Source organism: Choloepus didactylus (genome assembly GCF_015220235.1).
Source record: "Choloepus didactylus isolate mChoDid1 chromosome Y unlocalized genomic scaffold, mChoDid1.pri SUPER_Y_unloc2, whole genome shotgun sequence".
Classification (NCBI taxonomy): Eukaryota; Metazoa; Chordata; class Mammalia; order Pilosa; family Megalonychidae; genus Choloepus; species Choloepus didactylus.
Window position 1 is genome coordinate 1,674,601 of NW_023637625.1, and position 17,437 is coordinate 1,692,037.

Below are 17,437 nucleotides of genomic sequence, written 5' to 3' on the forward strand. Positions count from 1 at the left end.
AGAAACAACTCCATTTATCAAACCATCCACCAATGCAGTCCCCTTATTTTCAAAGTTACAAAAATTAATTCTCAAACGGCAGCACCCCTTTTTTGTGGGGCACCTCCGTGCCCATCAAAATCTACCAGGTCCTCTTGCAAAAGGCAATGCGCTAGCAGATGCTGCCACTCAGTTAATATGCCCCAATCTCTGCGATTCTCTAACCTTAGCTTCCCAAGCCCATGCCCAACACCACCTAAATGCAAACACCCTCCGCCTAAAATTTAATGTTACAAGGGAACAAGCAAGGGAAATTGTTAAAGCCTGCAAAAACTGTGTAACCCAACTGCCAGTCCCTCATTTGGGAGTTAACCCAAAAGGGCTTATCCCAAATGAAATCTGGCAAATGGATGTCACCCACTTTGCCAGCTTTGGGCAACTCAAATATATTCATGTTTGCGTTGACACATATAGTGGATTTATTCAAGCTAGTTTGCAAACAGAAGAAGCTTCAAAACATGTTATCTATCTCTCATTTACTGCATTGTTTCACCGTTTTAGGCCAGCCTAAAACCATTAAAACAGATAATGGACCTGGGTATACTGCCAAAAATTTTCAAACCTTCTGTCAACAATTACAAATCAAGCATACTACAGGAATACCGTATAACCCCCAGGGGCAAGGCATAGTAGAACGAGCACATCGCACCCTAAAAAATGCTCTGTGCCACTTAGCCGAAAGCACTCTCAATCTCACGAAACAACGTCCCCGAGACCTTTTACATCATGCTGTTTTTGTTCTTAACTTCCTAACTCTGGACGATGCAGGACAATCTGCAGCCGACAGACATTGGCATCCCAAAACACAGATGCAACAAGCCACTGTTATGTGGCGTGACCCCTCAACATCAAAATGGAATGGACCTGACCCCGTTATCATCTGGGGATGAGGTTCTGCTTGCATATATGACCAAGAAAAAGAGGGTCCTCGCTGGCTTCCAGAAAGACTAATTAGACATATTAATCCTCCACTGTCAAAACAAGCCCCAAAATCCCCCCTTCCCTTTAACAATAACCTTTCCAGGGAACAAACCCCTCCCTGAGAAAAAATTTCTCTCCTTTTTTCTCTTCCAGCACGTCGCCAACTTTGCTGTAGCCTGCCCAGAACACGCCCAACCTACATGCAGCCGGCAACCAAAAAAGGCCCAACTTACAGGTGTTGCTGGCCTAGGCACCGGAGCTGCCTCTATCATTCTCCAACACCAAGGCTTCTCCCACCTAAGAGCTGCTATAGACGAAGATTTAGCCCGCATTGAAACCTCCATCACCCATCTTGAAAAATCCCTTACGTCCCTATAGGAGGTTGTTCTCCAGAACAGGAGAGGCTTAGATCTGCTTTTCCTTAAGCAAGGAGGGCTTTGTGCTGCGCTAGGTGAGGAATGTTGCTTTTACGCTGACCATTCTGGCATAGTTAAGGATTCCATGACCAAACTTAGGGAAGGAATTGAAAATCGCAAACGTGAGCGAGAAACCCAAGGGGGTATCTCCTGGGGGCTTAATGGAAACCTCCCTTACCTCCTTCCTATACTAGGCCCCTTAATAACCATAATCCTTATAATATCTTTTGCTCCTTGGGCCATAAAAAGAATAATACAGCTAGTTAAGGATCAAATTGACTCTGCCCTAAGCAAGCCTATTCAAGTGCATTATCACCAGCTTCACCTCGCTGACCAGGGTTTGGATCCAGACCATCTGACTGCTACCCACCCTTACGGGTAAAAAACCCCCTCCTACGGGAGCAGCATATAACTCGAAAATATGCTTCTAGCGTATGCTATGATTGGTACCGCTGGGTGCGAGGCAAAGCACTGCAAAGGAGGGCCAAAACAATTAAAGGCCATTTTCGAGCTCCTTGAGAAGTATGCCTCATTAGCATAGGGGTTCGCTCTGCACAAATTCCCCTCCCCAGAAAAACAGAGCCACAAACAACTTGGGGAATGAGGCCTCTACTTCCCCCAGCAGGTTAATGCCAAAAGAATGCTCGATCAGCATTCTTCCTCCATCCTTTTGAAAAACAAAGGGAGGAGATGTAGAGGGCAATTAAGGTAGCATGTATAAAATCCACCCTCAGCAATGCCGGAAATATGCAACATGGCCGCCAGGGCTGATGCAACAACAGCTTAAATTACCCTCAGCCTTCTTTACGGAAGTAGTTCGCACCAAAAGTGCTAGTTCGCGCCAAAAGTGCTAACCTTACATCTGCCATCTACCCTAGCAACAGCAGCCACCAATCCTAGACCGCCACGAGCCCTTGCTAGCCACTTCCCCTTCTCCTAGAGTATATATGCTCTGCCTCTTCAATAAAATTTTGCAGCTTGATCAGAAACCTGTCTTGCTGTCGTTCCTCGCGTCTCTTGTCCCATACCATTCCTCCCTCACAGGATTCGGAGTCTCTGTTGAACGTCCCGCGGGCCGGGACACCAACCAGCACCAAAACTTCTGCCCCACACAAGACCACAAAGATAATGGCATTTGGGGGACACAATACACTCAAACCGGCACATATCTGAATAAAAAACTGTACGAGGAAAAAATGTTGTTTAAGAACAAGAAATATATTTTCTTTTCATTTTCCTATTTTCTTATTTTCTGAGCTGGAAACCTATTTTCCTTTGTCAAATTTTCAGCATAACGACTTTGACAGAGTCGTTTTAATGGTTCTTCTGCTCCTGTTACTTTCCTCTGCTTTTTGGAAAAGAAAATGTCTGGGGAAGCCATTCTGAAGTTGTGCTAGTAAAGATGCACCTTCATGCATGTTTCAGTCTGAGAAAGCCATGTAGTCTACTCAGAGAAAGCAACATTTTATTCTTCTAACACTGAAAGCATTTGCCAAGTTAAACACATGAACGAAAACATTCTAACCTGATTTGTGTTGATTTCTGTGTTCACAGTATAAATACACACGCACACACATACACAAAGAATTTTAAAGAATCAGAAAGCAGTGGCTTTAAAAAGTGCTCTAAGACCAACACCCTTTCTCTTATGCCAAAACTTAGTCCAGAGCAAGCTTTTTTACAGCCGAGTTATAAACATTTGAAACCCAAAGTAATCTCTATAATGGAAATACTGACACCACCTAACTTGAGCAATACAGATGGCTCTGGTTTTTTTAGCTAGAACATGGTGAGTTTTCTAATAGAAAGCCAAGAGGCTCTTTTGGGTAGAACTATTAAGAAATGTAGAGATTGGGGAAAAATCTCCCAGTGGATTCAAGTCTTAAACACTATGTCCTGGTTGTGTTCTCCCACTATACCTCTTTCTCCTATAATCAGGAAAACTCAGCCCAATTTAATCATTTATGCTTACTGCCTTGTATAAACCTTGGCTTGCAACCTTAATATCCTCCTGTCCTAGAGTTGCCATTAGAAATTTGAGGACATAGTGATCGCTGTCTGGGAGACTCTGCAGCCCTAGTATAAGGATGGATGACAGAAATCTGAACCTTTAACAAAATCTGCCAAAAAATAGCCCCAGAGTATAAAGCTAATTATATTGGTGCATTTCTTAATTTTTAATGTGTTTTCAAATATTATTCCACTTTGATTTTTATAAGTGTTGGGTGGAAAGGCTATATATTATAATTCACATTTATAGTCAAGGAAATGTGGTAAATAACTTGTTAGCCGCCATGCTGGGATTAGGAAACAATCTAAACCCATTTATCCTTTCCCATTACACAGATGCCAATACCTGGCCTCCCACATACAGCTCTCTGGAAACATCACCACCCTGTCCTGCTCCCCAGCAGTGGGACATTTATGTAGCCAATTGTATACACTGTTTTATTTCTCATGGTTTGTTATTGTCTTGGTAGTTGGGTTTGCCTGGGTACCTTTGCTGAAGGATGGTAGAATCATCACATTTGAGCAGCAGCTGCCAGTTTCAGCCAACCTTCCCCCAGGCTACTTGAATCTGAATGATGCAGAATCAAGAAGGGTGGGAAAATATATCTGCATTTGTTGAAGTAATCATGATTAAATGCTTAAAAATGGAATTCTGTTGGTCCAGTTGATAATTTGCAGCAGCGGTACTCAAAGTGTGGTCTGAAGACTGGTGCTACTCCACAAATAGGTAAGTGTGGAAAATGGAGTGTTTGGAAACGTTTATAGCAGTTTAACAAAGTCATTTTACGTCTGTTAATTCTAATAATAATTTTTAAATTGGGGCTCAAATTTTGTGTGTCATTTAAAAAATTGTCGCTTTTAAAATTCATTTATTTAGTAATGCATTTTTCTTGTTACTTACAGAAGTGTCATTCCACAAAGAATTAGAAATTTTAAATGATTTAGGATACATTTATTCTGAATGCAGTTTATCTTCTCCAATAATTGCCTTCGCATGATGCTAACACTTCATTTCTGAGAAAAAATGTAGAAATGCAAAAAGGTGTTGTATGTTGTTCATTTATCCATTGCTATGTTGACAGAAACCCATGTCTATATTTTCTAGTCAGAGCAATCTAATGTGAATATTAAGTGGGTAGATGGTGCAAAGCCTTTGCTAAAGATTAAAAGCCACTTAGAGTCTACCATTCACTCTGAAGTAAGTTGCATCATCTGAATTTGTCAGCTTTAATACCTGAATTTATTTCTTGATTAAAATAAACTGCATTTGATTCCTACGGTCTTAGAGAAGTTGTGGCCTGAAAGACTTTCTAATTAGCGATAACATTATTAATAATACCTCAAATTTTATGATAATTCTCAAATTACAAAATCCTTTGATTACTGGGATTTTGAGGCTTTCAAAACTCTGAGATGTGGCGGCTATTATCCCCATTTATAGATGAAGATACAGAGGTTAGGTGACTTACCCAAAGTCACACAGGTAATAGAGAAACCAAGTCAAAATCCAAATTTCATTATTCTAATTCCTGATATAATCCATGTTGTCTCCAAAAGCAGTGTATGTGGATTCCATATAAGATCATTGGACTCAGTTAACAGTGAAAGGCTGTAGTAAAATTGAGCATTGAATGCCTGAGATGATTGTTCTGGTAATTCCCTGCTGCTACCTTTTCTTCACCTGTCAGAACTCTATTCCTTCTCATTTCATTAAAATATAGAGGTGGTCCAACTGTCAGATTTACACCCTTCTTCATAGAATACACTAGTCAAAAAAGGCATTAAATGAATGTTTGACTAGTTGGGCATAAATTGTAGCCTACCTGGTGTGCTTAGGTATATGCCAAATTTACCTGATTTTGCTGCTTTGTGTGCTGGTCAAGAGCTTTGGGACATGGACACATCCATTGGTAGCCACAACTGCTGAGTCTGAGTGTTGGAATACCTGAGAGATATGGAAGATGCAAGATGTGGGAGGAAGGAAAGGTAGAGAGCCTGTATTTGAGGATAATGAATCAAATTTCACATGCCCGTTTCCATCTGTTTTCCAGGATCTGCATGTGCACAAATTCTTCCATCATTGCCAGCTGATTCAGTCAGGCTCTAAAGAAGTTCCAGAGGAGCTCATTAAATATTTAAAGGTAAATGTGCAGCAGCTTTCTGAGAAATGTTTGCTTTTCATGCCTTTCTGTTGCCATTTTGATGTGGGAAAAAATCAAACTAACGCTTTAAAATAACTTTGGCTGTGTATTCTCAGGAGAACACTTTCTCTTATGTACTTTTCCATCAAGTGGCTGTTTGGAAGCAAACATCAGAGTTGCTACATTAGGAAGAAAATGTTATAGCTAGGATTTGACATCACATTTTTAAAAATCTCATGAAAATGTTTCAGTTCCATAAATTGATCTTTCAGGTCTTTTCATTCTTTCTGAGTGCCCAGTAAAGGTGGAAAATACAATGGGGAAAAGGGCCAGAAGAAACAGAATCACTTTTGCTTGGAATAAAATGTGAAATGGCTCCTGTGTTCCATGAGTGAAAGATTATTACAACGGTCAGCTAAAGAGAGAAATAAGCATGTTGCATAGGGGAGAGTCTTAAGGAACACCTTATTTTATCAAATGTATAAAGAACCTGAGACTGTTTATTCCCCATGTGCTAGGACTGAAGTGCACATCCTAGGACCTTGCTGATGGTAGCGGTCTTCTATTGGTTGCTCCTTTAGTGAGTTATCCACGGCATACCTGAGGAATTTTGACTTCAAATGAAGCTTCTACAGGATTTCCCTTCTGGCATATGCTGTTACTTAAGGGTATTCTTGGGAAACAGAAATGTCCATTTCTTTCAGAGAGGTAGTGTGGCATGAGATAAAACGTAGGAGTTTGGAAATCATAAACTGAGTTTGAGTCCCAAACCTGTCACTAGCTCTGTGGTTGACCTTGAACCAAATTACTTAACTTCTCTAAGCTTTTGTTTCTTCTGCTCTCAAATGAGGATAATAATAATAATAATACCCATCCTATAAGGTGGTTGTGAGGATTAAACAGAGTATCTGCTATATAATAATCATCCATTTACTCAGCACTTAAATATTGAATGATTCTGATGATAGGCATTGTTCTAAATATTAGGGATAGAAGTGAAAAAAAGAAACAACATCCCTGTTGTTAAGGAGCTTACTTTCTGGTTGGGGCAGTTGGGCTATAAACAAATTGATGAATAAATATATGCTATGTCAGGTGATAAGTGTTTTGAAGAAAAACAAAATAGGGAGAGAAATGGGCTCTGGTTTTAGATAAAGTGGTCAGAGAAGATCTCTCTGGTAAGGGGGCATTTGAGCAGAGACCTAAAGGAAATGAGGGAGCCATGTGGATTTCTGGAGGAAGAGTTGGGGAACAGCAAGTACAAAGACCCTGAGGAGCTTGCTTGGTGTGTTCAAGGAATGGCAAGGTTTCCAGTGTGGCTGATGAACAGACTGATAGGATGTTACATTTGGAAAGTAGCTAGGGAGCTAGTCAGGTAAGGCCTCATAAGCCATAGTAAGGAGTTTGAATTGTATTCTAAGTGAGATTGCAGGGAGGAGTGACATGATCTGACCTTGGTTTTAAAAGTATCACTCTGCCTACCATATAGAAAATACCCTGTTAGAAGGCAAGCGTGAAAGCAGGGAGACAGTCAATACATGGCAGCTATTGTTATTAATCACCATTAAGAAGTATAATTGTCATCTAACTTTCAAATCCTTTCCTCAGTAATGGCTAAGAGAACTCCAGCTGTATGTATGTGTGTATATATATATATATATATATATATGTATGCTTTGTCTATTAAAGTCACTGGTTTTTTCAGTGACAGAGCTTTGTAAAAAGTTTTAACAAGAAGGAATGGAACACAACGTTTTCATATATTGCTACTCTTAAAATGGGAAAAAATATATTCGTATTTATGTTTTTAAGGGTGTGGGTTTTATGATATGTTTATGACCTACTCTTGCCCTTTAGTGGCAGTGAGTGAAATGCTATGTGATTACAGAAATAGCCAAGCTCTGGTATGGAATGTTAGTGTTGAAAGGGATTCTAGAGTTCTTTTTTATAGATGAGAAAATACTGAAGCCCAAGTGGACGTGACTTGCCTGTAGTCATTCATCTGGTTAGTAGCAGAGCTGAGCTGAGCCTTTGGCACATGTCTCTTGACTCCTAATCCCACGTTCTTTCTAGCAAGTCTTGCTGTTTCTTTTCTCTGCACATTACATTGTTTCATCAACACATTGATTATCTATTTGGTGAGCTCTTGTTTACTTAATGTTTTCCTAAATGTCATGGCACCTGCAGAAATTAACTTTGGGTCATTGTTGGTAGGGATATCTTACAGCCTGATTGGAGAGACAGCACATACATAAATTCATTGGCAATATAAGATAGCAATACAAATAATGTTCCAAAACAATATGTGATTAAATATTAAGTGCATGATACAGACTGTAAAGTGCTATGGTGTCAGCGAATTGAGGAATCACTGAAGTCTAGAAGGCTCCTAGCTTTATCTTACCTTTTGGTTCCTTATTTTACTCATTCAGTCATTCATCAAATGTTTCTTGAACACCTACTATGGGCTGGACATTGTTCTGGGTCCTGGAAATATAATGAGGGCCAATTCAGGCAAATACCTGCTCTAGTTGGAGTAGACAGATAAAAAAAAGTAACTTTAGATAGTGATGAATGCCATGAAGAAAATAGAACAGATTAATGGGATCTAATGTGGCTGGGAGTGCATTCTAGATAGAATTGTCAGGGAAGACATGTCTGAAGAGATGGCATTCAAGCTGAAAAGAAACCAGTATGAGGAAGACAGCCATAGGTAATAAAACTATGTAAAAGGATGATAGAATATTGCTGCAGGTGCAGACATCTTAATATGGCACGCTTAAAGGGCAGAAAAAAAGAAAAGATGTAGCTAGAGCACAATCAATAGCTAACAGGTGTCATGACATGATTTGTAGAGATAGGCAGGGGACATGTAAGCAAGGGAAGCAAGGCTTTGACAGTTTTGTTGTTGTTGGTTTGGTTTGTTTTTAACAAGAGGAAATGACATCATCTAATTTGCATTTGAAAAAACAAATGGCAGCTGGGTTGCGAATAAATTGCAGAAGTGCAATTCTGGTACCAGGGAGATCAATTCTACATGAAATGCCCGTTTTCTTTTCTAACTGCCATTATCGTACTTACCTTAACCTCCCTCCTCTCTGAGGCCTTATCTGCCCATCCTCCAGCCACTTGCAGACTTAGTTGTTTCTCCCCTTGTGCATATTGTATATACCTCTGTTGTACTATTTACTGTTTGTATTGCAATGATTTAGTTCCACGTCGTCTTCCATACACTGTGAACTGCTTGATGGTAGGAACCATGTCTTTTTGACGTGCTCAACACAGTCATTCGGTACAACTTTGTTGGAGGAGTGAGTGAGTGTTCTCACTGAAGTGGAGGTTTGAACTTAACTTGAAAGGGTGGCTAGGATTTGGCAAAACAAACAAACAAACAAACAAAAAAAGCAAAACACTTTGACCAAAGGCACAAATGCAGGAATGCTTATGATATATTCAAGGAGCAGTAATGACACCAGTTTGGCCTTGTGAAGAACAATGATGAGGATTCAGGTTGAAAATGTAGGTTGAGTCTTAAGTAACTTAGAAGTTCTCCTAGATCAGGATTTTTTTCACCTTCATATTACTGGCACTTTGGATAGAATAATTCTTTGTTGTGGGGGTCTGTTATGTGCATTGTGGGATGTTTGGCAGCAGCACTTGCCTCTACCAATAGCAAACCGCCCCCCCCTCCCAGTTGTGGCAACTGAAAATGACTCCAAAATGTCCCCTGGGAGGGTAGGAGCAAAATAACTCTTGGTTTAGAACCACTGCCCTAGGTAGTAAGGTAGGCAGAAAACAAATCTTGGCAGGAGGTGGCCTAATGTAACTAGTATTTGAAGATTAATTTGGAAGTGAGAGTTGAGTTGGATATATTGGGAGTAAAGAGAAACTGTACAGAGACCTGCCAGAAAATTGTTATACTATTTTGGTTATAGATAAGAGGTTCATGCAAAGGGGTGATGATGGCAGTGAGGAAGAGAGAGAGGGCCACAAAAGGAAGGGACAATTTGAAGTCTAGACCATGAGTTCCTTGAGCTAGAGACAGTTTTTTAGGCATCTAATTGAAGAGAAGCTGCACAGAAATTTAATAGAATGATTTGGAGATGAGTTATAGAGTTCTGAAAAGGGGTAGTGGGAGTAATGACAGAAAGATGGGGCAAAAGTAAGGGAAATTGTGAAGAATAAATTGTGAGCTCCTTAAGTATAGAGACTTGTTTTCTCCATCTCTGTTTCCCTTCACACTGCACATTGAAGATGTTTAAGGCATTCAGCAAGGTTGGTTTGTTTCTTTTTTATGTTGGTTGGCTGGTTGATTAAATGAGTGAGTGAGTAAATGAATGGGGAGAGAAGAGTTTGGCAAAATCCTAGTTTTTGTTTTGTTTTGTTTTTACAAGTTTTGTTCTTCATACCATTTCTGTGTATATATGAACACGTTTTTTACCTTTTTGATAATAATGACACACCTATCAGTAGAGACAGTGTTAACATTTTGAAGAAATGTGATACGAAGATGTTAAAGTGGAACACTGCTTCAGTTTTGTAGATGGTATGAAGCCAATTATGAAGGAGTGCTCCTTATTGAATCCCACTTAACTTCTCACTAGATTAACTGAAAATCAGATGTCTTTATTCCCAAACTTACTTATCCCAGTTGTACTTGTCATTTAAGTAAAGCATTTAATTAAATATAAAATAAACTAAGAAACTCCGATTGCAAAGTAGAGGTGTGGATAAAACAATTAATGAAAGAGTCTCCTGTCCCATGAAACTCACATTCCAGTGAGCCTGTATTCTAGTGAATATATTTTTCATTACGTAATTTTTTGTTGTGCTTCACATTTGCAAATTATATCATATTTCTGTTTGCTCTCATAACTAATAATGAATTATTTTAGTGTTTGCATGCCATGGAGATCCAAGTCGTGATACAGTTTCTACCTGTAATTCTTATGCAACTCTTCAGAGTTCTCACAAATATAACCCATGAAGATGACGTTCCTATCAACTGCACTGTGTGAGTTTTGTTGTTATACAAAGAAGCAAATTTTGCTTTCTTTTGAGTTTCTGCATTTTAAACATTAATTTTTCTTCCAAATGATCCCAAATTTAGACACATAATTTCAGCTTTCTCTGGTTTCATTCTTCTCAGATTGGGAGATGTGTATCCCTAGGAATAGATGGTTTCAGAAGCCACAGGATGAAGTTGGTGTATCTTCCTCCACCAGAGGTTCTACAACTTTTCTTCATGTTAGAATCACCTTGGGGTGGGGGTGGGGAGCTTTAAAAATGTCTATGCTGAGACCACACTTCATACCAAATAAATCAACATCTCTGGTATCTTTTTATTTTAATGTTTCCCAGGTGATTCCATAATGTGATAAAGTTTGAGAACCATTGCCCTATACCAGTGCTGTCCAGTAGAACTTTCTTGTCCGGCGCTCTCTCCGCCCCGCCTCGAGTCCCCGGTCGGCCGGCGATGGGGACCAGAGAAATAAGGGGAGAGAGGGTGCGGACAACGTCTTACCCGGAGCATTTGTGATCACTCAGGACTCGCGGTGGTAAAGCAGATAAACTTTTAATGGAACTAGGCAATCATCATCTTTACAGGTTCCACCCGGGGCGAGACACCTCGGGGGAGAACAACCTCGATGCGGCCGTCAGGTACGGCTCCTTGTGGGCTGTCTCTCCGAGCTTTGCCCGGGAACTTTCTTATAAACCTTGCGTGTATCCAATGGGCTAACGCCACGCACACAAGCATGATTGGTGAATACAGCGGGTGGTTACATACATCAGAAGCTGGAAGCAGGATGTGGGCGCCATCTTGGCACCACTCGATGGGCGGGGGGACTTTGGAGCAGGTTTACAGCGCATGCGCTATGCCCGTCCTGGGAGACGGCTCTCCACATCTCCCCCTTTATTATTTATATCGACCCAGTGTCCCCAGTGATGAGTGTGCTCCCGTGAACCCAGATGGCTCACAATTTGTTCCGGTGCTTTGGGGAGTCTGGACTAGGTCTCAGCCATTTAGCGGCGGAGCCTCTAGCACCGACCAGAATGCTCACCTCATATGGAGACAGGAGAGTCCGTGAGCTGGAAACAACATGACTCTCCCTGCAGTGCTTTGCCTTGCAACTGGGGGACAAAGGCGGGGGCAGGGATAGCATTAACCAGAGTCGGAGGCGTCACTAGGCGTCCCTATGCATTGGCTAGAGTCAGGTCTGGCCACAACTATGACTCTGCCTTAGGGACCTACCTGAGACAAAAATTATGACTGCTGGCGTCGCCCGTTATACCCGGGACATAGCTGCGCGCTTAGCTACAAACCTCGCTCCCGAGTGCCCCGCCCGAGGCGGCCAGGATGGGGTATGGCCATCAGAATGGTCGCTGTTGGGGGTATCAAAGGTGGAGGACATAGCCATCATAATGGTAACACGGTACTGCCGCGCTTGAAACAGGCGTTCTAGCAAAGATTTAACAATGACTAATCCCACCAATGGTCCCACCATCAAGAGAATCCAATTAGTCAAATTGGGCCAAGAGAACCAAGAGGTGACTTGGTCCCACAGATTTTTTACAGTCTCGCCCAGTGTGGAAAGGTCGAAACTAACAGGCTTCAATTCCCTAATGTTCTCAAGTCCCTGAAGGCCGGAGGCTTGGTCCAATGGCCCAGGCCGTATATTCGTTGGCGTTTCTGACAGCTGCTCCCCGGCCTCCCCAGGTGATGCCACGGTTCCCACCAGTCTTTCCGGAACCCACACCGGTTGACGTCCTGGTTCCTGGGGAAAAACACAAACAGAGCCTCCGGCCCAGCCGAGCACCGGGTCAGGGCCTTTCCACTGTGACGTGGAGGGAGCAATATGGCCCTTAACAGTCTCCCATATCCAAGAGGGCAGATTAAGGCTGCCAGAACAAGGAAACCAGGGGGCAAAAGTGGCCACATCATCAAGAAATCGCTGGAGAGAACTTCTCTTAATTGAGATACCCCGCTGTTTCAAAAGGGTCTTTAAGGGGGTTAATAGGGGTGAACTCCCAGACTGCCCCATGCTTGCAGTCGGCACTATCTCTTAATCACTCGGAGAGCTCTTCCGAGTCCCCGGGGCTACCTGAACGCCCACGGGCCCTAGTCCTCGCACGAAAAAAAAGGGGTGCTTACCTTCTCGCGGTGATCAGTCGCGGAAGTCAAGCCACGGATCCCGGGAGCACGTCTCCGTCGGGTCGAGGGGAACGCGAATGAGGTTCCCCGTACGGGCCACCACTTGTCCGGCGCTCTCTCCGCCCCGCCTCGAGTCCCCGGTCGGCCGGCGATGGGGACCAGAGAAATAAGGGGAGAGAGGGTGCGGACAACGTCTTACCCGGAGCATTTGTGATCACTCAGGACTCGCGGTGGTAAAGCAGATAAACTTTTAATGGAACTAGGCAATCATCATCTTTACAGGTTCCACCCGGGGCGAGACACCTCGGGGGAGAACAACCTCGATGCGGCCGTCAGGTACGGCTCCTTGTGGGCTGTCTCTCCGAGCTTTGCCCGGGAACTTTCTTATAAACCTTGCGTGTATCCAATGGGCTAACGCCACGCACACAAGCATGATTGGTGAATACAGCGGGTGGTTACATACATCAGAAGCCGGAAGCAGGATGTGGGCGCCATCTTGGCACCACTCGATGGGCGGGGGGACTTTGGAGCAGGTTTACAGCGCATGCGCTATGCCCGTCCCGGGAGACGGCTCTCCACACTTTCTACAATGATGGAAATGTTCTACCCTTTTGTTCTCCAGTATGGGAGCTACTAGCTACCTATGGCTATTGAGCACTTGAAATGTGGCTAGTACAACTGAGGAACTACATTTTTAATTATACTTCATCTAGCCGCATGTGACTAGTGGCTCTCACATTGGTCAGAACAGCACTAAACCATCAATTTTTGTTCAAGAGATTAAGGGAGTATTCTTTTTATATGAAAACAAACATGTTTATATTTTGGATTAGAATGTAAAATGTACCTGAATTTTGAAATGAAAACAGGAGACTTCAGAGAACTGGTGAGCTCGGTTCTGAATGTTTCTGGCTTTTCTGTATCTGCTGTTGCCACAGCCTTTCTCACCAGACCTCAACCTATACACTCTTGCATACTATTTGTCCTCCTCTGCCATTGGGGGTAGTCTGGTAGAAAAATCTAAGCAGCATTACTCTAGTCCAGTGGTTCTGTGGTTTCCAGACCAGCAACATCAGTATCACCTAGAAACTTACTTAAAATTCCAATAATTGAGCTTCACCCCGACCTCCAAAGTCTGGTATTGGGTGCCAGGCAATCTGTTAACAAGCACCTATCTCCAAGTAATTCTGAGATACATTAAAGTTTGAGAACCCTTGTTAGTCTCTTAATTTTAAGACTTTCTATGAGTTTTATATTTACCTCCAATTTTAGTTCATATCATTGTTGCTTTCCTGTGTCTCCCTTCCCTTTTCCCCCATCTGTTGACATGCTTTTCATTTTATCTTTGTATTTCCTTTTATTCTCATTAAAAAGGATTTCAATATTAACCTTTTGAAGTCTTTTACCACACAGTAGATATGGCTGTACTTAAAATGAATACAGAGATTTTAGAAAGGAGATGAAACATCTGGATTGAGCCAGAAACTGCATTTTACAAGGCCCTCAGCATGTTAGATGCTGAAATCTGTGTTAGACCAAACTAGCATGACACGTAATGCAATCATCCATGCTTTTAATATTCAGGCAGTGTTAAATACTTCAGGTTAGAAATGATCTTATTTAACAGTCAAACAGTGGTAATTAATTGTAGCATGACATGCTGGCTTTTGTGAATGTTGTTTCAGGGTTCTTTTACGTATTGTATCAAAGTGCCATGAAGAAGGCTTGGATAATTATTTAAGGTCCTTCATAAAGATACGTGGAGTAAGCTTTCTTTCTGAACAACTTATATTATGTGACAATTCTGTCTCACAGTTCATTTTCTTTGCTTGTAGTATAGCTTCCGACCTGAAAAACAAAGCACTCCTCAGGCCCAGCTGATACATGAAACTCTGGCTACTATGATGATAGCAATATTGAAGCAGTCTGCAGACTTTTTAGCAGTAAACAAACTGCTAAAGGGAAGGAAACAGGACACAACAGGGACCATGTCTTTTTCCTGAAGTTCTCCACGCAGCCTTTTGCACCCTTCCAGCACCCTGCTCTCAGTCCAGTGTATCATGGAAGGAATTTTGGATCAGATGGACCTGGGTTAAGATCCTGTATCCACTACACACTAGTTCTGTGATGTCGGGCCACTTACTGAGCCTTGCTGAGGAATTCCTTATTTCTGAACCATAAATAAAGCATTTAATGCATAGTTTCTGGCACATATTAGGCACTCAATAAATGGTAGCTCTTATTAATGTCATTATTTTTATTATGTATCTTACTTACTGGTGGAATTTCCATTATCTGAGAATATAGTTGCTTGAAGCTTCCCTTGTGCCTTTCAAATTACCCTGTGTAGGCAAACACATATACTACTTATATTGGCTCCAATGTCATACCAAAGGCAGGATTAGGGTTACCGCTGAGTGCAAGCAGTAATAATATTGTCTGTAGAAAATTTTTTAAAATAAGAAAATCAACTAAAAGTTGGCTTGCTCTTCATTTTCATCATGTATGGGAAATTCTAAGGAATGTCAGCAATAGAATCCCCCTCCTCACTAGACTGAATATTGCCATCACACCCTGTGTGTATCACAAGTCAGCCCTGAGGTACAATATTATCTTGTTTCCCCAAATAACAATTTGGAAGTATTCTGTGGGACTTTGGTACAGAGTCACACTCACCTGAAGTTGTTATTAACATTCAGAGACAAGATCTGTATTAATTTGTCGTACTTTGCTAAGCTTCACAGATTTGGATAACTATTAAAGATTGATTTTTATCTATTTATATGTTTTAGTACTCATGGTTTTTCTTTGACATTATTGTGAAGTCGATGGCCACGTACTTGTTGGAAGAAAATAAAATTGAGGTAAGTAGACTCAAGAATAATATTTAACCTAGACAAAGAAAGCTGATTTTACTCACAGATGGCCATGACATGCATATCCTCTTTTATAGTTAAGGGCTCTCTGCCCTTAGTTTTTTCAACTTTGCTTACCTGCCCCCCACCCACAAATGGGTGTATTTGCATAAATCTGTGGTATTGATAGTTCATGTGTTTTCAGTCTAACGTGCAGAGTCTTCCACATAGATTCTTACATAAAATTATTTGCCAGTGAGTCTTATTACCTCTTAGTCTTGGCCTTTGAGTTGTGGTTTTAAAATGTCCGTGTTGAAAATAATCATTTGGAAGTAGAGCAAGTACCAAATCAGAAATAACCTTTCTCTTAGAAAGGTCTAAGTAATATACAAGGTTAAAAACCCTTTATACAATAGATCTGTTCCTGAAATATGGTACATACATTTAGTTGTTTTTTTAAAGTTGTTTTACAGGTACAAACAAATTTTCTTAATTATAGGAATCTTAAAACTAAGACGTATGAAGTAAAAAACATTCACCTCATATTTATCGTTTTTTAATCAGAATTTTCATAGAATTGGTTTAACTGAAATTGAGACACATGCATACTGTATGTATCAGGAAAAACACGGAATGAATAACTGGGATGTGTCTGCATCTCAGGAACATAATATTCCAAAGTTGGGCCAGAATAACCCATTTTTCCTGATAATTTCACTCAGTTATATTCTTAGAGGTCTAGATAGTTCCTGTAATGATCTAGAATAAGGTATATGTTAAACTAGCAGTGCCATTTTGAAGTTGGGAGAATGATTATACTCCAGATAAAAAAACATGTTATATATGGAACATGTTTACGAGTAAAAATGGCAGTTGATTTAGGTATTTTAGATCTCTGACTTTTTTCTATGCCTATTTAATTTAAGCTTCCTAGAGGCCAGAGGTTCCCTGAGGCATACCATCATGTCTTACATTCACTGCTTCTCGCAATAATTCCACATGTGACTATTTGATATGGAGAGATTCCTGATGAGTCCAGAAATGTCAATTATAGTTTGGCTAGCTTCCTGAAGGTGAGTTAAAGGCAGCCTGAACGTAATAACATGTTAGTCTTGAAAGCCAAAGGAAACAAATGCCTGCTTTCTAAAAACTCAGGTCTTTCTAAAGCTGTTGGAGAAGTGCTTTTGCTTGAGTTGATCATTCTGAGTTTGATTTAAACCCCCCCACCACCAGTGGCTACTGAGTTAAATCAGAAGTCCCACACAGGTGGCTTGGCCAGCGAACGTGTTTCATTTGTTTTATACAAAACTTTTCATAGTATTTTAATTTGAATGCCTTAGGATGGGGCATGTGCTTTCTAATTTACCACAGTCCACTCCTTAGTATTACCTTAACCCTCTTTATACAGTTAAGTTGCTTTTCTGACCCCTCTGGGCCTTTGAGTTTGCAACTCTTAAACTAAAGCAACTTGTTCGCTGATATCTACTACAGTTTACATGTTGTAAATGAAGTATGTAATTGAAAATGGTACAAATTTTGGTCAGTGAGTTTATTGTGTTTGAGAAGTTCCAGAAATCCCTAGGGTTATGAAAGACATTTATCACTGTTATATTTTACTCTTATCAATATGCAGGGGGCAAATAACAATATTTGATTTGTTGCAGAGGGCTGCTATGGGTTTGCAATACAAGCAGTTTTTATTTGCTTCTTTCCACTCCCTCTCTTCTCACAGCTCTTCATCATATAGCAAACTTATATTAAGAACCTCATGGACAATAATTCATCCAAACAGTTTTAATTTAACATACTCTTGTTTTTTAATTTAAAATTCACACATAGATTTGCGATATCCAGACCATGATCTTCTAATATAAGACTTCTCTTTGCCAGAATTAAAATAAA

General features: G+C 40.9%; 1 protein-coding gene across 1 annotated transcript in view; it reads left to right on the forward strand.

Moving 5' to 3' along the window:
* The first annotated feature begins 4,680 nt into the window (after positions 1–4,680).
* The window catches only part of LOC119525949 (dedicator of cytokinesis protein 11-like), a 57,454-nt gene continuing 44,697 nt past the window's right edge, over positions 4,681–17,437 (forward strand). The window contains 6 exon segments of the mRNA XM_037824727.1: positions 4,681–5,527; positions 10,423–10,541; positions 14,366–14,444; positions 14,516–14,639; positions 15,471–15,544; positions 16,462–16,608. Coding sequence (XP_037680655.1) covers positions 5,348–5,527; positions 10,423–10,541; positions 14,366–14,444; positions 14,516–14,639; positions 15,471–15,544; positions 16,462–16,608 — 723 coding nt within the window. The 5' untranslated portion in view covers positions 4,681–5,347.